This window comes from Felis catus, chromosome A1 (assembly GCF_018350175.1).
Source record: "Felis catus isolate Fca126 chromosome A1, F.catus_Fca126_mat1.0, whole genome shotgun sequence".
Classification (NCBI taxonomy): Eukaryota; Metazoa; Chordata; class Mammalia; order Carnivora; family Felidae; genus Felis; species Felis catus.
In genome coordinates this window covers 109,906,530-109,918,148 of record NC_058368.1, presented here as the reverse complement: position 1 = coordinate 109,918,148, position 11,619 = coordinate 109,906,530, and the positions used below count along the sequence as shown (strand labels likewise).

The following is an 11,619-nucleotide window of genomic DNA, read 5'->3' as shown; positions in this document are numbered from 1 at the left end:
AATCAGTCAACATTCTCTTAACACAAAGGGGGAAAAAACTATTATTTTCAATAAATCCTGAAAAAGCACTGAATTAAATACAGCAGACATTCTCAATGAAATACTTAAAAACACGAACAAAAAGGCAATTTCTTAAATATAATGAAACCTATTTCCCAAAAACCAAGAGCAAAGTTTGCCTAAATGGCCAAACACAACTATTACAATCAGGAATTAGGTCACAACGTCCAGCATCCCAAGTGCAGAGTCTAGGCATGGCACTGCAACAAGAAAGGGACCGGATTGAATAAACCTACCTTCATCCCTATGGGCTAGGGTTAAAGAAACCACTACTTGCAAAAACTCCTGGAAATGTCAACTGGCCCAGCCCTTGGGGTGCACAATTACGAAAGGAGAACCAAAAGCCTCAAAACAATGCTTTTTTGAATCCAGCAACTTGACTTCCAAAGGCTATGATCATGGGTATGGACAAAAACTTTGTTTCTCAATATCCAACACTAAGGAACTGGTTAAACAGAACTTTGCTTGGACTACATGAAGGTGTTTCTATAAATGAAGCCCTTCCCTCAGCAGCCAGTGTTGGCTGGCACATTCTTGAATCCTCCGTATCACTCCTTGGCCCACCGGTCCCAGACCCCCAGACCCCCCAGCTGAGCCTCCCTTCTCAGCTGGTTTTGTCTACCCTCTTAGAGAGATGCTCAGCCTTCAGGACTCCGCATGAACTATCAAGTGACATTTCCTGATATCTAGCCACATATGTACGTCTCCATATGTGGGCTCCTGAAGCAAGCCCACAAAGCCAGCAAAATTAAGGAGTTGGACAATTATCTTTTGGACACTAACATGCGGGGGAACGTGCCAGGATGCAAGGCCAAGAAGGAACTCACGACTCGTCAGACAAATGAGGCGGTCACACCCACATCAGTTCAATGGCCCGTGGTACTGCGTTTTGATGAAGTAACCTCTGAATATAGGGTGTCAGAGTGGTGAAGCGTGAATGACACTGACCGCTGACAGCCTGTAATTTTCCATCTCTATTAGAAGCTAAAATGACAGGCCTGCGATCAAGCAGTGATTGTATGGCTTCTTGGAATTCTCTGGCATTTTCCCCTAGACACTCCCATGATCCAGTTTCCTAATGCTGATATTTTCATGCCCAGTACCAGGAGTGTTTTCCCATGGACTTGCCGTGGAAGTATCATTTGGCCATTTTAAAAAATCACAGAAAAATAACCTAATGCAGTGTGACAACTTTAGAGCTGCCCCAAGGCTGAAAATCACAGCCCTCCTCATTCCTGTCCGGCATCCTCTCTGCTTACCCCCTCCCACCTCCACCCCCCAGGAAGCATGATCCAGAAAAGACTCAAACTTCAACCCTGCCTGAGGAGGCAGGCCAGGTGTTGTTTGTTTCCCCATAAAAGCAAGAGCCAGAAGGCAGTCCTATTCTTAAAAGATAAAAGCATCCAGAACTCCAAGCCACGTTGAGTTACCGAAGCCCCAACAGAGACTGTCCTCAGCCTCAGGCTGCAGAAGTCTGGACCATGTAAGCACAGCCATACTATCAAGATCAGAGAAAGTGTCTCAGCTCTGTGTTCACAGTCTAGCCCCCCCCTCCCCTGCTCAGAGGGTCTGGGCTTGACCTTGTGGGCCTTCAGCCTCATCTGGCTGTGGGCCACCCACGTTTCAGGGCAATGGCCTAGAAATTGGAGGCTGACAAGCACATGAAGAAGGAAAGGGGACACAGGCTGTTGGGCATGGTGTCTCTGGCCTGGCCATGCCCAAGGCTGTGTTAGCTGATAGACACGTGCTCAGCCTGACCACAGCAGGCTTTCCGGCAGACCTCCACACTGCTCTCTTCCCACCTAATCTCCGACATCACTCGGCTCTGTTCTGCACTGCCACTGTGCCCTTCCCTGACACAGGCCCAGCAGGAACTGTCCACAGCAGAGAATGGCTGCAGCTGCCTCCTGCCAACCCCACAGAGCAAGTGGTACAAAAGAAGAAAGGGAAACAGAGGCAGCTATGCTCTGTCACTACCAATGTGTACAAAACACGGGGCCTGATTCTTGATTTCTCACAGCAGGTCCGTTGTGCAACTACACCCGATCCCCAGCATTCTAACTGCAAGGCATCTAAGTGGCTTGAGCAGCATCTTTGAATGGTATTTATAGAGGATTCCTGCTTTCTTCAATAAACCATGGAGTCCCAATTCCCATAGAACACCTCTGTGAGCAGTCTATGATAGAGATGCCCAACAAATGGGCCCAGGCACCTGGCATCAAAGGAAAATAAGGAAGCAGTAAATACTTGCACCATTTAACATTTTCATGACTGAAAAGCTCACTCCCTCTCTTCCCAGGGTGCCCTTGGTGCTGAGAAGGTGGGGTTCTCAGTTGTAGGGGAGGTGGTCTCTGAGCAGAGTGATCTTTCTCTTCTGGGAACCTCTCTCAGAAGCTCCAACGTGGTCCCCCCTGTGCCATCAGGGGCTGGTGATGTGCGGACCCAGTTTTGGGTCAGACCTGCCTGCACAGGAGGGAGTGATTCAGGCATTCATACCTGTACTGCCCCTCTCCCCCAAAGGGGGAGTCCCTGCTCTGCTCCTGCCCCCCTCTCTCACACTGGGGGCATCTCTCTCTGAAGTAGCCTGTCTGCTGAGGGGCCTTATCAGCATGTGCGGGTGGTTCCAGGTTTCCCACCCCTACCTGGGTGGGCCCTCACAAGGACCCTCCCTCTGTGTTATAGGTGATCACAGAAGCCAGCACCGGCCAAGGCCAGCACCTTATCCGCACACCGTTTGCAGGAGTGGATGATTTCTTCATTCCTCCAACAAACCTCATCATCAACCATATCAGGTGAGACAGGCCCACGATGCCCGAAGGAACCCCCATAATCCAACTCAGCCCGGCATGTGGTGCATTTGCCCACTGTGAGACCTGCTCCTTCTGTGTCTCTGTCACTCATCCTGAGCTGGCCTTGGGCTCCATCATGAGGGGACAGAAATGGACCCATCACTAGTCCTTAAGTGTCTTAGTTAAGGAAGGCACCCAGCTCCTATGGCCCTCAGAGGCCCACTGAGGACAGAAAGTCTCATCCTCAAGGTGAGGACTATAGAGAAAAGGAAACAATAGTGGTTAATGGGTCACCCTCTCCTTGTTAGACACAAAGAAACTAGTAGAAGTGGTCTTGACCCCTTTTTGCACATGTGGAAACCAAGGATTAGAGAAGTTAAAACACGGGCCAAGTTTACACATCCAGGAAGAGTCAGTTGAAATACGAGGCCAAGTCTCTTTTTAGTTCCTTATTCTCTACTGCCCATGGGTTTTCCAGAAGCCCCCAGAGCAGCCATGGAGAGGGCCAGCCAGGGAACAAGGCCTCTGCTTGTCTGGTTTTCACCATCCAGAACAGCCTAAAAATGGTGGCCTATGGTCTCAACTGAAAACCTCAGCTCAACCTGGCTGTTCCCCCTGCCTGTTCATTTCAGACAACCCCTAACACCTACTGTAAAGTCACCACTGCAGAAGACTCAGCCTGCCCCTTTATAAAGTCACGGAGACCAGAAGGTCATGCCTTTCTTTTGTCTGACATCAAGTCCCTTTCTCCAGGAAGAAAGGACTCATTGTTACATATTGAAGCTGGACTTGTAAAACTAGGCCCACCCACTGATTCAAGCCCAAGAAAGAAAACAGCTCCTTTATGAACCCTACCGTGTAGACAGCACCTGGGAGGAGCCTCTAAGATTCTGGGGTTTGCTCAAGGGTGAAAAACCCCCAAAGAAGCTGAATTCAGGCGGGAGTCTAGCACATTTAGAGGCTCTGCGGCACCTGGGTGTGGCGTTTTACATTCAAGTTCTTTACCAGAGTTTCATACTCTTTCCATGCTTGATCTCTTTAAGAATGCTTTAAAGATGCTTTTAAGTGGGCATTTCCCCCACTCAGAGACTCAGGTATTCAAAAGAGAAGTGTGGAGGAGATGTTTCTCTTCTTCCCATAGGCATCCACGGCACCAAAAGGCCTCTCTCAGTCAGCGAATGAGGCAGAGGCTCTCACGTCAAAGCCAAGTCCTGCCTGGGGTCAGGCCTTCTGGCAGCTTGCCACCCACCCCCAGAGGGGAATTTCACCAAGCCCAGACGTGAGCGGCTACTGCCTGCTGGGCCCTTCCCCTCAAGCTCCGTCTTTGATCCAGTCCTCCCCAAAGCCCTCAGAAGGAACCGCCCTCTTCAGCATGGCAGAGGCTCTAAGAGGCCGTCCACACACCAGGCTCTGCAGCGGGCAGGGCAGCAGGGCCACGCCAAGGCCATCTGGCTGCAAAGGTAAAAGCTGTCCTCAGCCCCCTTGCCCAAGCTTCCTCCCCCAGGGGATCAGGGATCATAACTGACACAGGAGAGGCTGCCCCTCCACCTTTCTCTCCCCCGGGGGAGGGAGCGCTGGAGGAAGCGAGTTGGCTTGCAGTGCCTGCTCAGAATCTGATTAGTCCAGAGGACAGTAGCAGCAAGCCCACCGCTGCCGTCCTCCTCCTGGCAGGTGATCGGGGCTCTTTTCCCTCCAGGCACAGGCCCCCACTTCCCAGCTGGCAGCAGGCCTCAGGGGAGCTGATGTGAAGGCATCCCAAAGGGAGAAGCTATTGACAGCACTTTTATGCTCCTCCTTTACCATTTCTAGAGATGAGATGAATGACTGAAGAAGCCAGGCCCTGCAGGATGGTACATCTAATTAAGAAGCTGTTAGCGCACTGAAGGATTAGGATAAAGGGAAGAGAATGGATGCGATCCTTTAGAGGAATGACAGAGCCCCTCCTGACCTCAGTTCTTCCCTTCGCAGGTTCGGCTTCATCTTCAACAAGTCTGAGCCCGCAGTTCACAAAGTTGACCTGGAAACACTGGTGCTGCTCAAGACCATCAGCCTGCAGAGCCACGGCTGCGTGCCACAGGCCATGGCCCACACCCACCTGGGCGGCTACTTCTTCATCCAGTGCCAACAGGATGGCCCCGCTTCTGCCGCCCCCCAGTTGCTGCTCGACAGCGTCACGGACTCCGTGCTCGGCCCCAATGGGGACGTGACTGGCACCCCACACGTGTCCCCCGACGGGCGCTTTGTGGTCAGCACTGCTGCCACCAGCCCCCAGCTGCACGTGCAGGAGATCACGCTGCAGGGAGAGATCCAGACTCTCTCTAGCCTGAAAATAAGCCAGGGCATCTCCGACGTGGCCTTCCAGCACTCCTTCACCCACGGCGATCAGTACTACATCTACGCCCCCCTGGAGACAGAGCCAGACCTGCTGTTCCTGGAGCTGTCCACGGGGAAGACGGGCATGCTCAAGAACTTGAAGGAGCCGCCCACGGTGCCCGCATGGCCTTGGGGAGGGCCCCGCAGGATCGTAAGGGACAGCGGGCTCTTCGGACAGTACCTGCTCATCCCCGCCCAAGAGTCGCTGTTTCTCGTCAACGGGAGACAAAACGCGCTGCGGTGTGAGGTGTCGGGCGTAAAGCGGGGGACCACAGTGGTGTGGGTGGGCGAGGTATGAAGGAGCCCGGGGCAGAGCCCTGGGCCACCGAGCACGGCCGAGTCCTCACACCGCAGCCCCAAGCAGGCGCCCTGTACATTTTCACGGACAAAAGCAAAACCTGTATCCGCTTTGTGGTTCAACACTGGCCTCCTTGCAAGTTTCCTAGTATAAGGTATGCGCTGCTAACCAGATTGGGGTTTTTCGTTGGGAAGTATGATTTATGCCTTGAGCTACGGTGAGAACACACGCTGCTGTGTAAAGGAATCATTTCTGTGCCCAGCTACACGCCATGTTTCCTGGGGAACGCTGCGGAACCAAGAGCTCCTGCTTTCCAGGCTGACACTTGTGTCGGTTGCCTTCATGTACTCATTGTCCGTCACGGCCGGGTCCAGCCGACCTCCCCCCGATGGAGTGGCCCCGAAGCCAGGCCTGGAAACTCAGTGCGAGCCCTGGCTTTCGCTCCAGGCATGAGAGCCACGTCTGCCCTCATTCCGGACCTTCTTTTCTCCTGCGCAGCCGCTTCATGCTTTTTTTCCATGTGACTTGGTGTAAGCCTGAGGGAGATCCAGCCAGACTTCTTGCGTCTTGGGGGATGGGGAAATCACTTACTTTATTTTGGAAATTTTGATTAAAAGATAATTTTTTATAATCTCAAATGCTAGTAAGCAGAAAGATGCTCTCCGAGGTCCGCTCTGTTCGTCCCTGCCTTAGGCCAAGTCTCTGAGAGTCACCACCCCACACCCAGAAAGAACAGTGATCATCCAGGAGTAACGGTCCTCTATACCACGGACACCCCGAGTACAGATCTAGCCACCACAGTGGCAAAGACTTTGTTCTGGGCCGGGACGCAAAGAGACCAGGACAAACCCTGTGTGCCTGCTTTTTACCACTGAACGGGGATGTTTTATGAGCCGGGCCCAGTTCCCCAGATTCAGGGCAGACTGGGCTTGCCACGGGGGCGGCCTACAGAAGAGTGACCTCCTGGTGCAACACAAAGACACGTGTGGGGTCCAAGTGGCTTCTGTAGGCGATCCCTTTCAAAAATCAATTTCTTTTCTGCCCGTGGCCCTTGCACTCAGCTCTAGCACACCCGTCATTGCATCATCACTGCACAGCACATTTCAGTCTTTTCTTACACGTGGACCCTTCTGTCCCCAATAATATACACTGCAAAACCCACAACCAGAAGGCGGAGGGAAGGGGGGGCCAGTGGCGGGAGGGTGTGGGCTGCCAATGCTTCATGATTCCCAAATATCTCAGACAATGCTGGGCTGTCAGGAGGGCATCGAGGAAGTACAACCCAGCTGGCCCCAAGAAGACAGCTCATGTTGGAGAATGTCAGCTTTGGGGCTCCCAGCACACCCCTTTCCTTCTCCCTCGCCTCATTCACCAAAACACACTTGTATGCTTTCTGGCCTGAATGATCGGTTTTCAAGTCACGTGAAGTTGGAAGAGATGGTCTCATCATGGACACCTCACCTAGGGCAGACCGCTTCACCCGCCAACATGGCCATGCTTTTCCCGCTCTGATCACTGGCCGCTTTCAGGGAAAGGAAGACACAGACCCTGCCTTGCTGTAAATACAGCTCCCTTGCACACTCACCTGAATGCCCAACCTACCTGACCCCAACTTGATTTCCTGAAATCAGCCAGTCCTGTTGTCTCACGTATCTTGGTCCATCCAACGCCTGTCCCCTCCAACTCCCAAGAGTGTGCCTAGATATGGACATGCATACTTTAGATTTCGTTACATGTACTTGAGCTGTAGCTACAGGTTGAAAGGATGGACTTCAAAAGCCACATACTCAGTTTCCCAAGAGCTGGGATGGATGGGTGACACCTCTCACCCTTTCTTCTTCCTGCCCCAATCTCTTGACACATTCACTTCCAGACTTCCACATTTATCACTGCAGTTCTCCACTTTCACCAACTTCTCCCTTTGGAAAAATCTTCCAGATGATGGCAACCCCTGGCAGTCTGAGCCTACCTGAGGAAGAGCCTACCACCTACCAGGTCAGGACATCAGCCCCTGGGGGTCATGGGTTCCTAAGTCAAAGACCAGTCCAATCCCAGCAGGCCTTGTGATCTGGGAGACTGCAGCATCTGTTCCTTTGCCTCATTCCTTCTGTTTCTAAGTGTGTCTGAAAAGCATTTCTGCCTCTGGCTAACTCACTGTGCAATTAACTGGAGATGCCAGCTTAGGGCTCGGGGCCAGCGTTCCACACACTGTTGAATCAGAGCAGGGATTCGTAGGCCTGTAAACAGTGCAATCTGCACATTCACAAAGGCAAGCAGTAAATGCTTTTTCATCACAGCAACTAGCCGAACTGCTGGGTGGGAGGCAGAGGAAAGGCTGGCCAGGCTGCCCCCCACCCACCTTCCAGCCCCAGAAGCTCAGAGGAACACGGTCCCAAAGTTACTGGTGTAAGAAGTTACCACAGCAGGTGAGCCTTGCTGCCGACCCAGCCGCAGCCCTCTGACAAACACACAAGATCACCTAACAACCAACCAATACTTCACATTAAAGAAGCACTTCATCTTAACAATGACACATTCACAATGAGCTATTTCAAAATTTACTGAATTTTGAAATAAAATTTAATTTCACAAAAATTCAACATAGTATTTTTTTTCATAACAACTCACAAATAACCTACACCTTTACTGATAATAAGGATTTGAAAGGGAGGGGCTGGTGTTCCTCCCGCCCCAGTGAGCAAAACCCTGCATGGAGGCAGTGGGTCTGAAAGCCTACCCAGCCTTCTACAGAGGGGTAGTAGTAAGAGGGAAGTGTCTGCTTGCAGGTGGCCACACGGACCATCTGCACAGGAGGCCTGGGTGTGGAGCACGTGCTGTGTGGCAAATGCCACCATCCCCACCCCGGCAATCCTGCCCAACAAACTCTGCCTGGGGCTGGCCCAGGCTTCTTCCCTAGGTCTCCCAGTCAATTCAAGCATCTCACCATACCTTCCCCAAGCCCCTGGAAGTAGCTGGAAGGACCCTGTGAAGTGTGGGTGGGGCCAACCACTAATCCCCAACCACAAGATGCAGGAACTTGAATCTAGACGCATCATGAACAGAGACAGAAGCTCAGCCCCTGCATGCCCCTTCCCACCTCACCCCTGCCACCTGCTGTCTTTCCCACTGTTCTGTGCAGAAAAGGGCTCTCTGCTCCAGGGAGGGCTCCCGAGGACAGCTCTTAACCCTGAAAAAAGCAGAGAACTGCCTGTTGCCCTAGGGAACCTAATTGCTGAGGCTCTATTTAGGAGAGCAGCCTGAAGTTGGCTTTGTGTGGCCACATCTTCTTTTCTATTGACCAATAACCTGTGAACTAAAGGAGAATCCAGAACAGAGATGTGCAACAGATCCATTCTGGCTATATTTTTCTACCAGGGGCTTGCAACATCATCAATTCATTTCTCACTGTGTGTTTCATTCAGACACCGTGGATGCTGAACCACCCTCATCACCAAATCCCACAGCCCTGTCCTGGGCCCTTCTCTCCAGAACCAAGCCCCTTGGATTGCTGAGGCCACTTTCCCTCCCTCCCATGCACTACTGGTCTACCTCACCTTCTCCTCCCTGTACCCAGCTCCTCTGACAGCTGCCCCCACCCGGGAAGCTGGATGGTGACGTGGGCCAACAACAATGACATGAAATCCTTTGCTGTCCTTGCCCACCCAGAACCCCAGGTTCTGTTCCACGTGCAGTCAGAACCCACTGGGACACAGCCCTTGGCCGCCCAGAATCACAACCTCCACACCCTAGCTCGCAGACCTTCCAAACGAGGTAACCAAGACCAGAGCAAGCTCACAGGTGTCAGAGAAGTCAACTGTTGTCAAACAGAAACTGTCAGACAGGAATAGAGACCATGACGTCTCGGCCAAGCTTCGTCCCTTAGAGGGCCCAAGCCACACCTCCCTCCTTCCCACTTTACTCTCAGCCTTTCTGGCTCCCCTCCTATGCTTCAGGTCTCCTGCACGTGTGCTGTGCCACAGCTCCTACAGTTCAAGGGACAACTGACCTTACTGTCACACCAGCTCCCCACAACGGCCTTTGCCCATGCTGCTAGCTAGCTTTGGAAGTCCAAGTAAGAAGTCACTCCCAGGGCCACATACTACTATTTGCTCCCACAGGAGTACAGAGGCAGAGGAGTTTTGTTTGACAAAGTCACTAGCTGCCATGGCTTCTGTCCAAAATCATAGAGATTACAGAATAGAGAACGGCTTAAAAGATTCAAAGGAGAAAATACATGGTGCCTATTCTTGAGGTCTGACTACAGGACCCCAAATCCCTCATGCAACACAGGCCACTTCCTGCTTCTCTCTTCACCAGATTACCTGCAAAGTTACTTGAGAATCTGAGCATCTTATGCAGGCCTGCAGGCTTTAGGCACAGCCACACAGCTGGCAGCAGGAGCCCAGCAAGCATGGTCTCACACATTCTCTGGAGCTGTAGGCAGCAGTGGGGATTAAACCAAACACAGTGTGTGAAATTATGGAAAGTATGGGAAGAGCAGGAATTGGCCTCCAAAACTGAGAGTGAGGCTTCCTGAGCCGGCACCAAAGTGTTGAACCTGTACTTTTTGTTGTTCTTGGACAAACCCACAATTCACACACACACACACACACACACACACACACACACACACACACACGTACACGCACACCCTTCCCAAGCTTATCTTGACCAATATGGGACCATCTGTTTCCCCTGTGACCCTAGAGAAGGTGGACCATGCCCCAGAGGGCTCTAGAAGGCTTAGCCTGCTCTGCACAAAGCACAAACTGTTGATTCGCCTCCACCCCAAGCATGGTGGCCTCTCCACATGTCACCAGGGCAGGATCAGAGAATGCTGCCCTTTGGGGACACAGTCTTCAAGATCGGAGCTTCCTAGCGAGTTTCCATAGTTACCACATTCGCCTGCCAAGATCAGAGCTTCACGGCGGTCGTTGGTGGTATAGTAGTGAACACAGCTGCCTGCCAAGATCAGAGCTTCATTTGTAAAGAAGCGCAACTAGTCTCTGATGATCATGGGGCCCAAGTGCTTTCCCTTTTAGAGAAAATTCCCTAAATCCAAACCCTTGTCCGCTGCCCAGCGTGACATCTGCCATCCGTTTAAGAGTCAGCTAAGATACTTCAGCTGCTTCAGAGAGGTGCAGGACGACAGGTCCATAAGCCCCCACCCCAGACCCCACAGCAGCCCCTGTGGCTGGGCAGCCCCCATTTCTGGCCTGGCCCCGTCACCCCCCCCCACGGTTCCCCTTCCGGCTCACACTTTCTGAAGGCCCTGTGAGATGGCCTCAAAACAGAAGTGGCCATGGAGTGTTGCTGCAGTGGTCACACAAACAGTGTTTCATGCTATAGTGTAGCTGAATGGCCCTCAAGATACGAAGTCACATGCACACCCTTTGTCCCATTAAGATTCTCCTCCTCCCCCGCCTCAGAAAACTTTCAGAGCTCTTACGTCAAGGCAGATATATTATTTTGAGCAGTTGTGTAGACACCAAAATCTATTTTCTGTAATCACCAGTATTTCTCAAAAGGCCTCCTGTACTTACGATACATGTGAATTTTTCCTTGTTTATACGATATATATAAATTATTTTTAATACATCAACTTTAGAACTTTGTACCAACACAGTAACCGTACCTGGCATTTGAAATAAGTTTGTGTTTACTTTAACGTATTGCACAGTATTGAACACACCGTGTAACTGCAGTACCACTTGATATAAAGACGATTCACAAATTATCATCAAGTATTGTCAATGTAAATGCTCTTTTTCGGAGGATTTTACAATAAAACTTGAGAAAAGTTACCATCTGTTGCTGCCAGTCTCTGTGCAGTTGGTGAAGCGAGAAGGGGCTAAGGCAGGACCACGCACATGGTTCTCCCCATTCCCCATCACCACAGCAGGTTCTGGAAGGGCCAAGGGAAACGGCCTCTCCTCTGGCCTGCTCCGAAGTGCTGCTGAGCAAAGGCAGGCCCTTGAACATGGTAGTCCCTTCCCCCATGTTCAAATTTCGGGTCTCCAAATGTACAACCAACATCTGGATCAAAACATCTCTTCACCTGCCCTGGGAGACTTGCACAACTTGCCACAGTCTCCACCT

At 51.6% G+C, this 11,619-nt stretch overlaps 1 protein-coding gene across 4 annotated transcripts in view; it reads left to right on the top strand.

Moving 5' to 3' along the window:
* Positions 1-11,324, top strand: part of FSTL4 (follistatin like 4) — a 725,054-nt gene extending 713,730 nt beyond the window's left edge. For all 4 annotated transcript variants that reach the window (XM_019831942.3, XM_045058882.1, XM_023255130.2 and 1 more), the window contains 2 exons: positions 2,743-2,852; positions 4,818-11,324. In XM_019831942.3, the coding sequence (XP_019687501.2) occupies positions 2,743-2,852; positions 4,818-5,520 (813 nt within the window). In that variant the 3' untranslated portion in view covers positions 5,521-11,324. The remainder of the gene's footprint in view (positions 1-2,742; positions 2,853-4,817) is intronic.
* Positions 11,325-11,619: the final 295 nt, after the last annotated feature.